Source organism: Mchenga conophoros, linkage group LG3 (assembly GCF_057382185.1).
Source record: "Mchenga conophoros isolate Kocher_MC1m ecotype Shallow Benthic linkage group LG3, M_conophoros_male_GT1.1, whole genome shotgun sequence".
Classification (NCBI taxonomy): Eukaryota; Metazoa; Chordata; class Actinopteri; order Cichliformes; family Cichlidae; genus Mchenga; species Mchenga conophoros.
The window spans coordinates 41,281,373-41,299,613 of NC_140528.1; the positions used below are offsets into that span (position 1 = coordinate 41,281,373).

At 40.6% G+C, this 18,241-nt stretch overlaps 1 protein-coding gene across 1 annotated transcript in view; it reads left to right on the forward strand.

Annotated features, from left to right (window-relative positions):
• Nucleotides 1-18,241, forward strand: part of LOC146578687 (NLR family CARD domain-containing protein 3-like) — a 41,751-nt gene that overhangs the window by 1,765 nt on the left and 21,745 nt on the right. Inside the window, exons 4-7 of the mRNA XM_085269157.1 lie at nt 1,057-1,176; nt 2,035-2,148; nt 13,078-13,197; nt 14,056-14,169. Of these exons, the coding sequence (XP_085125283.1) occupies nt 1,057-1,176; nt 2,035-2,148; nt 13,078-13,197; nt 14,056-14,169 (468 nt within the window). The remainder of the gene's footprint in view (nt 1-1,056; nt 1,177-2,034; nt 2,149-13,077; nt 13,198-14,055; nt 14,170-18,241) is intronic.

The window sequence follows — 18,241 nt, forward strand, 5'->3', positions numbered from 1 at the left end:
ATTTGTAAAAAATGTTTGGAATCATGTATGATTTTCGTTCCACTTCTCACGTGTACACCACTTTGTGTTGGTCTTTCACGTGGAATTCCAATAACATTGATTCATGTTTGTGGCTGTAATGTGACAAAATGTGGGAAAGTACAAGGGGCCAAATACTTTTTCAAGCCACTGTATTTAGCCGGAGCAAAGCAATAGAATCAACAAACAATAGTCACAAAAACAAATCACTTGAATCTGCCTATGGTCTCATCTTTGAAAGGAGAGACATTGGAGGAGAGAAATGGGCATGCTTTGGCCATGAAACACCTGTCTCTGTGTAAATATAACTCAATAGGAAAAGACCCGAGTTCTTGAAAGCTGTATTCCAATCAGAAACAATGAAATCCCAATCATCTAAATTACGCTTAGTCATCCTAATCAAGCAGCTAAAGGTTTTTCTCGCTAAGACAAGTTCTGGGCTGTGTGCCCTGCTGGTACAAAGAATCCAGCAGAGCAGCGCACACACGCACCAACCCCATCTGTCTTGACTTAATTACTTTTGTCGAACAACCTCTCACAAAGCAGCTGGTTTGCTGTCTCTCTGTATGTGTTTGACCTTTTAATTTTCTCTTTCATTTTTAAAATAACTGCTCTTTTAACAGTATACTTATCCATGATGATTAGTTAGATGATGCCAACTAAACACCTTTCACGTCAACATGTGCGTAGCTAACCCTGTGTTAAAATAGCGAGTTAATTAACTACCTTTGTGTGACTTATTATCCCGATTCCCGTTGCCAGGATTAGTTAATCCAGATGAAAGGAAAATGACTTTGATATGTAACAGAAAGAAATAAACAAAAAACAAACTCAAAAATATTAACTAAGGATTCAAAAGTGGCTTAAAAAGGATGACCATGGTGCCAGCTTCCCCTACAGAAAGTACAGTGGTTTTGAGAACATCCAGGGCTTCAGCCTCATGAGTCTGACACTGACAGAGCACCAGCTTAATGGCCAACAACAGGAACATAGAAGTAGAAGAACAATGTGTGTTTCATTCTGTGTTTGTGCTTCCAGACATCAGCGGCACAAACACAGAGCAGAGTTTCCAGACATCAGCCGTATGTCCATGAACAGCGACAATTCTCGAGATTATCCTCCAGTCTTCAGTCATGATCCTGGATCCTCAGGCACAAAGTAAGAGACTGTTTCTGTTTTACTTATACAACACCACTTTTTGTCTTTTGCACAACCCACTCTCAATGTTGCACTTTTCTGTTTCACTGTCTTGAGTCTGTATCATTCACCTCTGTCTGGTGTTGCCCTGTGTTTTGCAGTCCTGTGTTGATTTTCTGTTATGTGTAGCACCATGGGTCTTGTAGGAACACTGTCTTGTTTCACTGTGTACTGTAACACATGGTTGAAATTACAATTAAGCAACTTGACTAGATTTTATTATTATTATTATTATTATTATTATTATTATTATTATTATTATTATTATTATTATTATTTTAGGCTTTATTGACATTTTAGCTCTTCTCCAGTCATTTTGATCAAAGCACTCGAAAAACTCACACAGTTATATTTTTAGCTGTGTTGCTGTCTCTCTGTAATATGTGCTTAATCTCTTTACATTTTTCCCCATGAAGTTTTGTAGTTTTATTTTCATTTGTAATATAGCTGCTCTTCTACTTTATGTATGATTTTGATTTGGTTAGATGCTACACCTTACAAAGGAACATGCTCATAGCTAGACCTTTAATTAAGAGACTCAATTAACTAGCTTTGTGTGACTCATTATCCTTTTTACCAGTGTTTGAATTAGTGAATGTAGGTGAATGAAAAATAACTTGGATATGTAACATAAAAACCTAAACAAAACTGAAAATGTTAACTATAGATTCAAGAGTCGTGTTAAAAGGATGACCATGGTTCCAGTGGCTTTGAGAACATCCAGGGCTTCAGCTTCATGAGTCTGACAGAGGGATAAGCTGCTTAATGGCCACCAAGTAGAAGAACAATCTGGGCTTCATTCTATATTTGTGTTTCCAGACATCAGCAGCTCAAACACAGAGCAGAGTTTACAGGATCCATGTCCATGAACAGTGACAATTCTCGAGATTATCCTCCAGTCTTCAGTCATGAACCTGGACCCTCATTCACAAAGTAAGTGACTGATTCTGTTGTAAATTGAGCAAATATGATTTTGTTTTTTGCAGTCTTTAATATTATTTAAGAAGAATTTCAGTCTCCAGATGTGCAAAGCTGGTAGAGACATACCCTAAAAGACTGGCAGCTGCAATTGCAGCAAAAGGTGGTTCTACAAAGTATTGACTCAGGGGGCTGAATAATTACTGTTGAATTTTCCCAATTCTTTGAATCTTTGGGCTGAAGGAGGGACAATACTCGGTGTATCAATGCTCAATCAACAATCATTTATTTCCATACAATTCAACAGTCAGAGCATTACAACGTCCGGACGGGAGAGATGCTACCAGAGGGTCAGGCACATGTCTCAAAATGGTGACGGGTTGCTCAGCTTTTTATAGTCTCTAGTGGCCCCCAGCTAGTCGTAAAAGCCAAAACATCACATTTTTTCTCTGTTACAGCGCCTAAGTTATGACCTCGGCAGTTGTTTCTCTGCTTTCTGTAAGGTGGGGGTGTGGAATGTGGTCTATCTATCTCCCCTGTCTTAGACACAGAGTCTCCTGCTGACACTCTTCTCTTCATGATTCAACAATTAAGCATGTCAAGAAAACAGTGTCACACATTCCCAGCAGATCAAGGATACAGAGTGATGCACATTTATCTAATGAACTAATATGTGAATATGTTCTGTTAACTCAAAAGTATAACGAGAACTAAACTACATACAGCTCACACACTCTATATTAAAGGGTATAATGTGATCTACAGCAGTATTCTAATTCAACTACTTTGATTACATATATAAGATAACATAAAATAACAGAATAATCTAATAATTCCCCCTTTTGATCTCTGAAAGAGATCACTTACAACATGCACTCCAGGGTTGCAAGGTCCAAGTTTTCTTGATCCTGAGGCCCTCTGTCCCCCTTTAACGGGTGGACCATATGTGGGATGACCTCTGTGTTCACGCAGTTCAGATGCAAGCAAAGTTAGATTTACAACCATAACAGCAGTTACAGATGACACTCCCATCACTCCCCAATTCTCCCACAGCTTTATTTTGGTGCTCCAGTTTTCCACTCCCATTTTAATGCCCCCTTATACCTTTCAAATGTACTTAGACTAGAACCTCTGTCTAAGGAACTTTTAACCTTTATTTTTATTGCTGCAGCTACCAGTGTCTTCCAGTTGGGTGATTCTCAGCTTCTTTCTTCGACCTCCGGGGTTAGACCACCCTTTAGTCATTGCACAGTTCTGGGGATTATTCTGTCCCGATTTCAAACAAGGATCTGTGTGTTTTGGGGTCACCGGCGTGTCCCCCTTTTTGCCAAGAGCCTCTTGAACCTCGTTGGTCTGGTGTTCCTGGTTTTCGCCAACCCCTTCATGGTTATTGCTGTGTTTGTGGGATCCATCTTCTCCAGGAGCCCAAACGTCATGACACTTGACCCCAGTTGCTGTCTCGGCAGTCCCTACATCTGTCCCTGCTGTGAAGGGTCCTCACATCTCCGGGTCCCCGTCTGGTGTCTGTTCCTTTCTCTGCAAGAGACAGAAAACCAAAACACCTCTCTCCCTAGCCTTGATAATCTAATATTGTTATCCATTGTTCTTCTAATGATTCAAATTTGGTTTAAAATATTATGTTCAGAACTTATTCTAATCATAATCTATGTGTGTGTAAAAGAAATCAAAAATTAATGAACCATTTCTAAGTCTACCACATTATAAGCTTAAGTTTTACCATAGCTAAATTATTAAACACACAAATAAAGTCATAAAATGTTCATAACACCATTGTTTGATGTTCGGACTCAACTCCCCCTTTTTGACACACTCCCATGTGTCAATTCATTGGAGCTAGACACTTAAAAGAGAAGGTTAGTGACATCATATCTGGTAACTGGTCCATCCAGAGCTGTAACATTTTGAAATGTACATACAACAAGCCAAACCACACCTTGGTCACACCAACCCTCTCCCGCCCCGAAGATGTCCAATGCCATCCTAGTATGGACTGTCAAAAGTGGCTTTAACGCTGACTATCCTGACAATCCATTTTATAACGTTTCCTGGTCAGATTTGCCAATCTCTGCACCAGGGTTTTAAACTTTTCGCCATTTCCATTAGTTGTTATTTTTATTTAGTTTCGACTCCAGATTTTCAATTTTTACCAGTTGTAATTAGTTTTTACCAATTCTTTGCTAGTTTAGTGTAGTTTTTATTTTCTGAAAATCCTTAGTTTCAATTTAGTTTTATTTGTGTTTTGCAAAAATTAAGTGTAACAAAATCCCAGTTCCATCATATCAGTCAAGCTCTTCTGGTTATCCTTGGGTGTTGAGACTAATAACTATTAACTCTTGCCGCACCGTGTGGTCCTAATTTTGGTTGGAGTGAATTGATAACCTTTTGAAGGCGATTGTTTCACACCTTTATTTAGATGTCCCAGTCCTGTTGTCTCGGGATACATCACGCTGCCTTATCTGGGGTTAGCTGTTTTCTGGGGATGCGGGTTGAGTGGGTGAGCTCTTCAAGGAGGGGGAGTGTGCTCCCCCTGATGAGGTCTTCTAGGTAAGCTAGGTTAACCTTCTTGTGTGGGCTTTTCAAGTGCACTTTAAGGTTAGTGGGACTTTTAGTTTTATAAATGTCCCTCATGACCCCCTGATTACCCAGTATTTCATTTTTGCACACTGTAGTACACATTTTAGTTTTTGCTTGTAGCTCGCATACTCTACTTGCCACTCCTCTAATTCCTGATGTTTCTTAGAGAGGGCAACAGTACCTTTAAAATTATATCACACGTGTGGGGGTGTGGCCTTGCCAATTGTTTTGCCCACCTTTTCAAAATGGCTGGCGTGCCCACAAGCACATTTCATGGAAAAAGAAAGGTAAGCTTGATATTTACATTTAAAATGTTTTGTTAAACTCAGATTTTTATTTTATTCTTTTTGCAAGTACCCCTCCTCGGTGGCGAGAAACTGTTGGTGTGGTCAAGTGGGTGCTCTAGAAACAAACGCTCAGGACAGAACAGTTATCAGTCATGTCCTTCCTACAAATTTTGCATATGTTTTATTTCATATTGATCCTCTGAGTGTAATGGTACATTTTAATTTGAATTTATCCAAACTAAACACAACATTTTCTTTATTTACTTTGCTCTTGTTCTTTTGCAGTACCACATCCTATCAAATGTCCCTGTCGATTATATTCTACATTTAATAACTTACTATTTCAAGTGAGAACCTAAATCACGTGGACCAATGTTTATTATTGCATATCTCTATTCTGAATGTGGCAAGTCATTCATAGGTATTGTTAAAGTTTTGGCGATTTTCCTCTATAAAATTTAATTGACTTTTTTACAGTGGCCTGCTGTGGTTAATAGTAACATATTCCAGTCATGAGTGGTATCAAAAGTCTTCTCCACTGTAGCATTTGGCATTCCCAATAATATAACATGATACCTTACTCAAAACACAGCTAATATAGCACAGTTTTCTTAATGCAAACATCAGTAACTCAAAATCAGCAACCACAGTGTTAAGTCTGCAGTTCATACTTATGTGAAGCTAGAGTCTCCTCCTCCAGTCTCTCTTATCCCCCTGCTCCTGCAAAAACAAAACAAAACAAAACAAAGCGAAGCATCCACCCTTCTCTTGTCGGCTGGGTGAATTGTTTATGAATTGTTTATTGGCATTTACTAATCCTAAAGTTGGTGCAGTCATTGTCTCAGTATCAAGTCAGTCAAAACTTTTAGTCGTCAGTCCATCACAGTCCATTCACATGCATACCTCCATACACATTCATACCAGATGTTGCTGATAATGGAGTCTCCCGCGCAACCTATTCGAGCCTCCATCACCAGCAAGATGACGTCATCATTTTAAAGGAAAACAATTCCTTGTTGTTTTTTGGGCCGGATTGACTCGGTGCAATCCTTTTAGATCAGTGTTCCCTATAAGTGAATTTCTCCCAAGCCAATTACAATCATGGAGAAGCACACTTTGCAACTGTTTACAGTAATAATATTTTATAGCGCTTTAAATTTCAATCTTTTTTTTTTTTTTTTTTAAATGACATCAGAAACAGCAGTATGCGACATTACGTGATGGCAGAGCTTCAGTTCATCCTTTGTCATTTTTTTTTTTTTTTTTTTTTTTTTTTTTTAATAAATAGGACAGGGGGAATGAATGAGAGAAAGAGGGGGAGAGAAAGAAAGAAAACCAAACGGGAGAAGAGACGGTGAGAAGGGGGGGGGAAGAGAGAGAGAAAAAAAAAAAAAAAGAACTCCTGGGTCACCTGTATGGAGAAAAAAAAAAAACAAACAAAAAAAACAAACAGAGGAGACAGCAAACAACAAAGAGCAACATAATAATAGAGAAAACAAAGCACCATCACAATAAACTAGCTAGTCATAGATATCAATATTTACTAAATAATAAACGATATTGTGCAGCACGCAAGATAGACAGCGCACAGTGTGCTTTGAGGTAGCAGCCAAGAAAGCTTTAGTCCGCATCTGTGAATACCCATGTGTGCATACCTGTGTGGATCAGCATGCTTGCATTCCAAAGGTTTCTCCATGTAATGATCTGCTAGGGAGTGTGGGGGGGCCACAGCCCCGTCCTCCAGGGTGTGAAGCGGGTATGGAGGAGATCAAAACTCCAGACATCCAGAGGCCCCCAGAACACAAGAGACCATGGAAGACCAACAGAGGGGCAGCCGCGCCACTGTTCCAGTAAGAGCTGAGGAGAGTCCCAGATGAGGGCTCGCCCAGCAGCCGCGGAGCAGAAGTCAGGGGGAGTTGCAGTGACGCGCCCGTGAGCTCCGCCGGCCCCCAGCTGCGCCTGAGTGACCGAGCCCCAGGCCGAGAGGCCGGGGGCACCCCACCTCCAAAGGGGCCCGAGCGAGCCCCAGGCCCCAGGCCCCGACAAGCGGCCGCCAAGGAGTGAGCCGGTGTGTACCCGGACGCCCACCCCCAGACACAAAGAACCACCAACACACCGACACCTGAGGGAGTCCGCCACCAGCAGGGGAAGTGGTGGTGGGTGGAGATAGGCCTCCAAACCTCCAAAATTTCAATCTTCCAGGCCTTGTTTAAAGAGCTGATTGTTAAATCATGAACTCACAAAATATCAACATATCACCACCGGTGGATCACACCTCTCAGATGTTTTTTCTCCAGTGCACTGTAACAAAAACGAAAACAGACGTAACCAACAAAACACTACTAAAATAACACAAACTAGGGCCCGTTGCAGACATGTCCAAGCATAAAACTATCCCTCTCTCGCTTACGAGAAAGAACACAAAATCAAGCTAGCGCTAAACAAAACCAAACAATCAACCAGAAATTCACAGGAACATTTTGCTTCCTGCCGGGACAATATTGTGTGGGAATGAGAAGCTCAGGTGCCGTAACACCTTTTGTTCCTCCTTGAATTAAATCTCAATCACAAAAAATGCCGTACTCCAACCTAAACTTACACTATTAATTCATCATTTTCACTCTGTGCCACTGTTCCTCATCAGGGCTGTGTGAAGCACAGCAAAGAATTCAGTCAAGGCCTTGAGCCATAAACAGACATCACGCACAGACATTGTTTTCATAACCAAACTTTTTTTAGACCTTATTCCTAAAATCTACATAAATGCCCTCTGGGTGACATATAACACATTCTAAGTATTTAATGGTAATCAATGGCTCCTCATAAAAATTATGCACTGGGATGTTTGTGTGCAGCATTTTGCATATCAGCATAAGCAAAGCATTCTTCATTGCATCAGTGTGTATGTGTGTGTGCGTGTGGATCACTCTTCATTGCACAAGCGTGTGCATGTGTATGTGTGTGCATCACTTCTCAGTGAATCAGCATTCCCGTGTGTGTGTGTGTGTGTGTGTGTGTGTGTGTGTGTGTGTGTGTCATTTCTCACTCACTCAACGAGTGCACGTGTTCATGTGTGTATTTCACTTCATTCTGAATCTGTGTGTTTGGAGACGTGTGTGTGTGTGTGTGTGTGTGTGTGTGTTCATCACTTTCCTGTTCTGGTGTTCTGGGTAAACCACGGCCTGAAGCGTGCCCTGGGGTCCTGCCCCCCTCCTTTTCAGTTCGTTTGCGACCATTGCTGCTGCTGCTGCCCAAAGTTCTGTCCGTCCTGGTTCTGACCCCAATTGGGGCAGTCCTTTCTCCAGTGTCGATGTTCACCGCAGGTGAAACCTGCATCTTCTTCTGTGTTTTTGTCCATTCTGAGGTGCCTTCTGTCCTCAGTTACTCCTCTTGTCTCGGTCACGCCCTTTTTCGCCACCCGATCATCCGTGTTGGTCCATCACTGTCCTGCACAGTGTGAATGCAAAGTTATCAAGGTCAGCATTCTTTCGCTCGGCCTTACTTTTCATTCGGGCTTGGCGGGCGTCTCGTCACAGCTCTGTCAGCTGACGCAGTCTGGGAATTTTCCCCTGTGTAGTGAAACGGGCCTTAGGTTTAGTGCTCTCCGTCTCGGCTGCATGAGATCACATTCCTGCAGGTCTGTTGACATTCTCAGGTCGTTGTTGTGGGTCCAGCTGTTGCAGCATTTGGTCAGTGTCACGTATGGGGGAGAGCAGGAGTCCAGTCAGCCTCGGCTTTCAGGGCCGGCAAAGCAGCCTGTAATTAAATATGTATAGAAAAAACAAAAACAAAACAAAACAAAAACAAACAAAAAACAAAAACAAACGAACAGGAAAATGATGTTGTGTTGGCTGTGTTATTCAGAGGGGAGACAATGGGGCCAGGCCCTGTGTCAGCCTTCTCTCCCCCTTTTTTTTGTTTTTTTGTCTCCCGATATAATCAACTCCTAACCCACCAAGTTGACAGGACAACACCGGTATATGTTAAAATTCTTAAGATCATGTTTAAAAACCCAAAAAAGGAACTTTCTTTCATTCAGTAATCACTTTTATTAATCAATCAACAGAAAATATGTCACAATTTGAATCTTTTAACCACTAAATTTGTTGTGTCTTGCCTGGTTGGTTAGACCAGTGTTCCTTATTTTTTTTTTTTTTTTAGTTAAATTGTTGTCCTGCAACCCAGACGGTTTCTTTGTCAGTAATGTATAGACTTCATCATTTAAGTATGTTAATTTTTCTTTAACCTTGCTGGAAAATCTTCACGTGTTCATGAGTGTAAGCTGTTTCTTCATTGCGTGTATGTGCATTTGTATAAAAGCAGGTTAATTTTATCTTTTCTCAAACTAGGCGTTACCTTAAAAGGAGCCTTTCTCTCAGATTTCTCTGCTTGTGTGTGTTTTTGTTTCACCTTTTTGTTGTGATGCTCCGGACGCCTTCCCAACCTCCACAAGTCCGTTGGCCCCAATTTTATGTGTTAAAACTTCTCTTAATTTCTCCTCTAATTCTCTCCTCACTGCTGTCTTTTTCACAGCTGCTGATTCGTGCTGGGTGTGGTTCCCATTACTATAATTTTGCTTCGGCCGCTGTGCTTGTGGGGGCAGTTGGTCCAGGTCCGCAGCTTCCTGTATTAACACACTAAGAGATTTATTTAATTTCATTTTCATCACATGTTAAACAGATAAGCAGGCAACACGCCTACCTTGACAGCATAAACTGTACGCCAGTCTCCCAACACATTCCTCTCTGTACTCCTCCATAATTCTCCACTGCACACCTCTTACTATCTCTCCTTTTTATTTTTATTACACCACAGAGTAATACACCCAATTATGCCCGTCTATCTCCATGTGGCTCCAAATTCCCTCTTTATTTTAATTTCACACTCGACAGGGGACAGGCACACAACAATTTCAACCACTGAAACGAGGAATTCAACCTTTTTATATTTCTTTACTAATCTAGACTCAACCTTTGTTCGCAAAATGTGTCTTGTTCTAGTCCGGAATAAATGTGAACCCGTGATTACACGGCCGTTCCAGTGTTATTTCCGTAGCTATGCGGGGGCCCTCACCTCCCCAAGTCACCACCTCGGCATCTGGACGCCGCCGGTCCTGGCCGCGCGTCCACGAACAGGAGGGTCGCCACTCCATAGGCAAAATGTTCCACAGGTACACTAGGCATCAACCTTTGATCCTAAAATGTGTCTTTGCTCTAATGTCCTCCTAATCAAACACATCAACCGTCACTGTCACTGTGTTCACACTTCACACACAGAAACACACTCAGCGCGCGCCTCACACACGGCCAGAGCGCGCCTTACACACACAGCGCGTTACACCATCAGTGAGACACACAGAGAGCGTTCCTCATCAGTGGAAGATTACACAGAAACTTCTGAGCTCAACTGTTAGATCTTCTTAAAGCACACTGCACCATAGACCAAAATACCCCTTTCTCTGCGCTTATGACCGCCACAACGGGGCAAAGTCGCATCATAAAAGTGATGCTTGCATCCCCGAAGTTATATACTGACATCATAAACCAGGTTTTGCTCTATGTACTTAAAATTTTACTTTGTATTATGACCGCAGCCCTTAAAACTCGACTGACGCCACAAACCACCGTCCAACCTCTATCCAATGTACTAAAACTAGCACCAACCACTACTGCACTTCACGGCCGCACCACCGGAACACGCCGTATCATAAACCAAACCTACGGAAGTGTTTCGCTCTCGCGTTGCCAGCGTTCAACTGCACCGTGAAGCCAGCATCTGCTTTTCCTTAAATCAACTTCTATTTCATAGCCGGCAAAAGCCAGGACGTCACTGACACCATAAACAAAATAAACAAACCTCGACTTCAATGTACTGGACTAATGGCCGCGTCTTCAGAAGAAATTCTAACGTATTATTGCTACAGAAGCCAGTATTAGACAAAATTAAATGTGGAAGGTAAAGTGGCTGCAACTAGCTCAACGTAGTATGTTATTAGTATCTCGGTAGAAGCAGTTTACTGCAACTAGCTCAACGTAGTGTCTTATTAGTTTCTCGGTAGAAGCAGTTTATTTAACACACTGGAATTCAGCCTCAACTTATGTTGTTAGTATCTTGCGCCAAAAACCAGACACCGACAAATTTACTGTGAAAATACATGTGACTCAGTGAACAGATTAATTTGGAAAGCCCAATATGCACATTTGGTATTTATAATACAACAGGCTGTGCTTACCTTTTTATTTTTGGACCGGTCCTCTGTTCACCTCGCCTCACGATCTCACCAAAGGTCAAATCTGCACCTCCTCAGCACACCAAAGATCCGGGTCACACGGCACCAAGTTGTTGAATTTTCCCAATTCTTTGAATCTTTGGGCTGAAGGAGGGACAATACTCGGTGTATCAATGCTCAATCAACAATCATTTATTTCCATACAATTCAACAGTCAGAGCATTACAACGTCCGGACGGGAGAGATGCTACCAGAGGGTCAGGCACATGTCTCAAAATGGTGACGGGTTGCTCAGCTTTTTATAGTCTCTAGTGGCCCCCAGCTAGTCGTAAAAGCCAAAACATCACATTTTTTCTCTGTTACAGCGCCTAAGTTATGACCTCGGCAGTTGTTTCTCTGCTTTCTGTAAGGTGGGGGTGTGGAATGTGGTCTATCTATCTCCCCTGTCTTAGACACAGAGTCTCCTGCTGACACTCTTCTCTTCATGATTCAACAATTAAGCATGTCAAGAAAACAGTGTAACACATTCCCAGCAGATCAAGGATACAGAGTGATGCACATTTATCTAATGAACTAATATGTGAATATGTTCTGTTAACTCAAAAGTATAATGAGAACTAAACTACATACAGCTCACACACTCTATATTAAAGGGTATAATGTGATCTACAGCAGTATTCTAATTCAACTACTTTGATTACATATATAAGGTAACATATAATAACAGAATAATCTAATATTACACACACCCCACTTTGTAAATTTTGTAAAAAAACATTTGTAAAAAATGTTTGGAATCATGTATGATTTTCGTTCCACTTCTCACATGTACACCACTTTGTGTTGGTCTTTCACGTGGAATTCCAATAACATTGATTCATGTTTGTGGCTGTAATGTGACAAAATGTGGGAAAGTTCAAGGGGGCCAAATACTTTTTCAAGCCACTGTATTCAGCCGGAGCAAAGCAATAGAATCAACAAACAATAGTCACAAAAACAAATCACTTGAATCTGCCTATGGTCTCATCTTTGAAAGGAGAGACATTGGAGGAGAGAAATGGGCATGCTTTGGCCATGAAACACCTGTCTCTGTGTAAATATAACTCAATAGGAAAAGACCCGAGTTCTTGAAAGCTGTATTCCAATCAGAAACAATGAAATCCCAATCATCTAAATTACGCTTAGTCATCCTAATCAAGCAGCTAAAGGTTTTTCTCGCTAAGACAAGTTCTGGGCTGTGTGCCCTGCTGGTACAAAGAATCCAGCAGAGCAGCGCACACACGCACCAACCCCATCTGTCTTGACTTAATTACTTTTGTCGAACAACCTCTCACAAAGCAGCTGGTTTGCTGTCTCTCTGTATGTGTTTGACCTTTTAATTTTCTCTTTCATTTTTAAAATAACTGCTCTTTTAACAGTATACTTATCCATGATGATTAGTTAGATGATGCCAACTAAACACCTTTCACGTCAACATGCGCGTAACTAACCCTGTGTTAAAATAGCGAGTTAATTAACTACCTTTGTGTGACTTATTATCCCGATTCCCGTTGCCAGGATTAGTTAATCCAGATGAAAGGAAAATGACTTTGATATGTAACAGAAAGAAATAAACAAAAAACAAACTCAAAAATATTAACTAAGGATTCAAAAGTGGCTTAAAAAGGATGACCATGGTGCCAGCTTCCCCTACAGAAAGTACAGTGGTTTTGAGAACATCCAGGGCTTCAGCCTCATGAGTCTGACACTGACAGAGCACCAGCTTAATGGCCAACAACAGGAACATAGAAGTAGAAGAACAATGTGTGTTTCATTCTGTGTTTGTGCTTCCAGACATCAGCGGCACAAACACAGAGCAGAGTTTCCAGACATCAGCCGTATGTCCATGAACAGCGACAATTCTCGAGATTATCCTCCAGTCTTCAGTCATGATCCTGGATCCTCAGGCACAAAGTAAGAGACTGTTTCTGTTTTACTTATACAACACCACTTTTTGTCTTTTGCACAACCCACTCTCAATGTTGCACTTTTCTGTTTCACTGTCTTGAGTCTGTATCATTCACCTCTGTCTGGTGTTGCCCTGTGTTTTGCAGTCCTGTGTTGATTTTCTGTTATGTGTAGCACCATGGGTCTTGTAGGAACACTGTCTTGTTTCACTGTGTACTGTAACACATGGTTGAAATTACAATTAAGCAACTTGACTAGATTTTATTATTATTATTATTATTATTATTATTATTATTATTATTATTATTATTATTATTATTATTTTAGGCTTTATTGACATTTTAGCTCTTCTCCAGTCATTTTGATCAAAGCACTCGAAAAACTCACACAGTTATATTTTTAGCTGTGTTGCTGTCTCTCTGTAATATGTGCTTAATCTCTTTACATTTTTCCCCATGAAGTTTTGTAGTTTTATTTTCATTTGTAATATAGCTGCTCTTCTACTTTATGTATGATTTTGATTTGGTTAGATGCTACACCTTACAAAGGAACATGCTCATAGCTAGACCTTTAATTAAGAGACTCAATTAACTAGCTTTGTGTGACTCATTATCCTTTTTACCAGTGTTTGAATTAGTGAATGTAGGTGAATGAAAAATAACTTGGATATGTAACATAAAAACCTAAACAAAACTGAAAATGTTAACTATAGATTCAAGAGTCGTGTTAAAAGGATGACCATGGTTCCAGTGGCTTTGAGAACATCCAGGGCTTCAGCTTCATGAGTCTGACAGAGGGATAAGCTGCTTAATGGCCACCAAGTAGAAGAACAATCTGGGCTTCATTCTATATTTGTGTTTCCAGACATCAGCAGCTCAAACACAGAGCAGAGTTTACAGGATCCATGTCCATGAACAGTGACAATTCTCGAGATTATCCTCCAGTCTTCAGTCATGAACCTGGACCCTCATTCACAAAGTAAGTGACTGATTCTGTTGTAAATTGAGCAAATATGATTTTGTTTTTTGCAGTCTTTAATATTATTTAAGAAGAATTTCAGTCTCCAGATGTGCAAAGCTGGTAGAGACATACCCTAAAAGACTGGCAGCTGCAATTGCAGCAAAAGGTGGTTCTACAAAGTATTGACTCAGGGGGCTGAATAATTACTGTTGAATTTTCCCAATTCTTTGAATCTTTGGGCTGAAGGAGGGACAATACTCGGTGTATCAATGCTCAATCAACAATCATTTATTTCCATACAATTCAACAGTCAGAGCATTACAACGTCCGGACGGGAGAGATGCTACCAGAGGGTCAGGCACATGTCTCAAAATGGTGACGGGTTGCTCAGCTTTTTATAGTCTCTAGTGGCCCCCAGCTAGTCGTAAAAGCCAAAACATCACATTTTTTCTCTGTTACAGCGCCTAAGTTATGACCTCGGCAGTTGTTTCTCTGCTTTCTGTAAGGTGGGGGTGTGGAATGTGGTCTATCTATCTCCCCTGTCTTAGACACAGAGTCTCCTGCTGACACTCTTCTCTTCATGATTCAACAATTAAGCATGTCAAGAAAACAGTGTCACACATTCCCAGCAGATCAAGGATACAGAGTGATGCACATTTATCTAATGAACTAATATGTGAATATGTTCTGTTAACTCAAAAGTATAACGAGAACTAAACTACATACAGCTCACACACTCTATATTAAAGGGTATAATGTGATCTACAGCAGTATTCTAATTCAACTACTTTGATTACATATATAAGATAACATAAAATAACAGAATAATCTAATAATTCCCCCTTTTGATCTCTGAAAGAGATCACTTACAACATGCACTCCAGGGTTGCAAGGTCCAAGTTTTCTTGATCCTGAGGCCCTCTGTCCCCCTTTAACGGGTGGACCATATGTGGGATGACCTCTGTGTTCACGCAGTTCAGATGCAAGCAAAGTTAGATTTACAACCATAACAGCAGTTACAGATGACACTCCCATCACTCCCCAATTCTCCCACAGCTTTATTTTGGTGCTCCAGTTTTCCACTCCCATTTTAATGCCCCCTTATACCTTTCAAATGTACTTAGACTAGAACCTCTGTCTAAGGAACTTTTAACCTTTATTTTTATTGCTGCAGCTACCAGTGTCTTCCAGTTGGGTGATTCTCAGCTTCTTTCTTCGACCTCCGGGGTTAGACCACCCTTTAGTCATTGCACAGTTCTGGGGATTATTCTGTCCCGATTTCAAACAAGGATCTGTGTGTTTTGGGGTCACCGGCGTGTCCCCCTTTTTGCCAAGAGCCTCTTGAACCTCGTTGGTCTGGTGTTCCTGGTTTTCGCCAACCCCTTCATGGTTATTGCTGTGTTTGTGGGATCCATCTTCTCCAGGAGCCCAAACGTCATGACACTTGACCCCAGTTGCTGTCTCGGCAGTCCCTACATCTGTCCCTGCTGTGAAGGGTCCTCACATCTCCGGGTCCCCGTCTGGTGTCTGTTCCTTTCTCTGCAAGAGACAGAAAACCAAAACACCTCTCTCCCTAGCCTTGATAATCTAATATTGTTATCCATTGTTCTTCTAATGATTCAAATTTGGTTTAAAATATTATGTTCAGAACTTATTCTAATCATAATCTATGTGTGTGTAAAAGAAATCAAAAATTAATGAACCATTTCTAAGTCTACCACATTATAAGCTTAAGTTTTACCATAGCTAAATTATTAAACACACAAATAAAGTCATAAAATGTTCATAACACCATTGTTTGATGTTCGGACTCAACTCCCCCTTTTTGACACACTCCCATGTGTCAATTCATTGGAGCTAGACACTTAAAAGAGAAGGTTAGTGACATCATATCTGGTAACTGGTCCATCCAGAGCTGTAACATTTTGAAATGTACATACAACAAGCCAAACCACACCTTGGTCACACCAACCCTCTCCCGCCCCGAAGATGTCCAATGCCATCCTAGTATGGACTGTCAAAAGTGGCTTTAACGCTGACTATCCTGACAATCCATTTTATAACGTTTCCTGGTCAGATTTGCCAATCTCTGCACCAGGGTTTTAAACTTTTCGCCATTTCCATTAGTTGTTATTTTTATTTAGTTTCGACTCCAGATTTTCAATTTTTACCAGTTGTAATTAGTTTTTACCAATTCTTTGCTAGTTTAGTGTAGTTTTTATTTTCTGAAAATCCTTAGTTTCAATTTAGTTTTATTTGTGTTTTGCAAAAATTAAGTGTAACAAAATCCCAGTTCCATCATATCAGTCAAGCTCTTCTGGTTATCCTTGGGTGTTGAGACTAATAACTATTAACTCTTGCCGCACCGTGTGGTCCTAATTTTGGTTGGAGTGAATTGATAACCTTTTGAAGGCGATTGTTTCACACCTTTATTTAGATGTCCCAGTCCTGTTGTCTCGGGATACATCACGCTGCCTTATCTGGGGTTAGCTGTTTTCTGGGGATGCGGGTTGAGTGGGTGAGCTCTTCAAGGAGGGGGAGTGTGCTCCCCCTGATGAGGTCTTCTAGGTAAGCTAGGTTAACCTTCTTGTGTGGGCTTTTCAAGTGCACTTTAAGGTTAGTGGGACTTTTAGTTTTATAAATGTCCCTCATGACCCCCTGATTACCCAGTATTTCATTTTTGCACACTGTAGTACACATTTTAGTTTTTGCTTGTAGCTCGCATACTCTACTTGCCACTCCTCTAATTCCTGATGTTTCTTAGAGAGGGCAACAGTACCTTTAAAATTATATCACACGTGTGGGGGTGTGGCCTTGCCAATTGTTTTGCCCACCTTTTCAAAATGGCTGGCGTGCCCACAAGCACATTTCATGGAAAAAGAAAGGTAAGCTTGATATTTACATTTAAAATGTTTTGTTAAACTCAGATTTTTATTTTATTCTTTTTGCAAGTACCCCTCCTCGGTGGCGAGAAACTGTTGGTGTGGTCAAGTGGGTGCTCTAGAAACAAACGCTCAGGACAGAACAGTTATCAGTCATGTCCTTCCTACAAATTTTGCATATGTTTTATTTCATATTGATCCTCTGAGTGTAATGGTACATTTTAATTTGAATTTATCCAAACTAAACACAACATTTTCTTTATTTACTTTGCTCTTGTTCTTTTGCAGTACCACATCCTATCAAATGTCCCTGTCGATTATATTCTACATTTAATAACTTACTATTTCAAGTGAGAACCTAAATCACGTGGACCAATGTTTATTATTGCATATCTCTATTCTGAATGTGGCAAGTCATTCATAGGTATTGTTAAAGTTTTGGCGATTTTCCTCTATAAAATTTAATTGACTTTTTTACAGTGGCCTGCTGTGGTTAATAGTAACATATTCCAGTCATGAGTGGTATCAAAAGTCTTCTCCACTGTAGCATTTGGCATTCCCAATAATATAACATGATACCTTACTCAAAACACAGCTAATATAGCACAGTTTTCTTAATGCAAACATCAGTAACTCAAAATCAGCAACCACAGTGTTAAGTCTGCAGTTCATACTTATGTGAAGCTAGAGTCTCCTCCTCCAGTCTCTCTTATCCCCCTGCTCCTGCAAAAACAAAACAAAACAAAACAAAGCGAAGCATCCACCCTTCTCTTGTCGGCTGGGTGAATTGTTTATGAATTGTTTATTGGCATTTACTAATCCTAAAGTTGGTGCAGTCATTGTCTCAGTATCAAGTCAGTCAAAACTTTTAGTCGTCAGTCCATCACAGTCCATTCACATGCATACCTCCATACACATTCATACCAGATGTTGCTGATAATGGAGTCTCCCGCGCAACCTATTCGAGCCTCCATCACCAGCAAGATGACGTCATCATTTTAAAGGAAAACAATTCCTTGTTGTTTTTTGGGCCGGATTGACTCGGTGCAATCCTTTTAGATCAGTGTTCCCTATAAGTGAATTTCTCCCAAGCCAATTACAATCATGGAGAAGCACACTTTGCAACTGTTTACAGTAATAATATTTTATAGCGCTTTAAATTTCAATCTTTTTTTTTTTTTTTTTTAAATGACATCAGAAACAGCAGT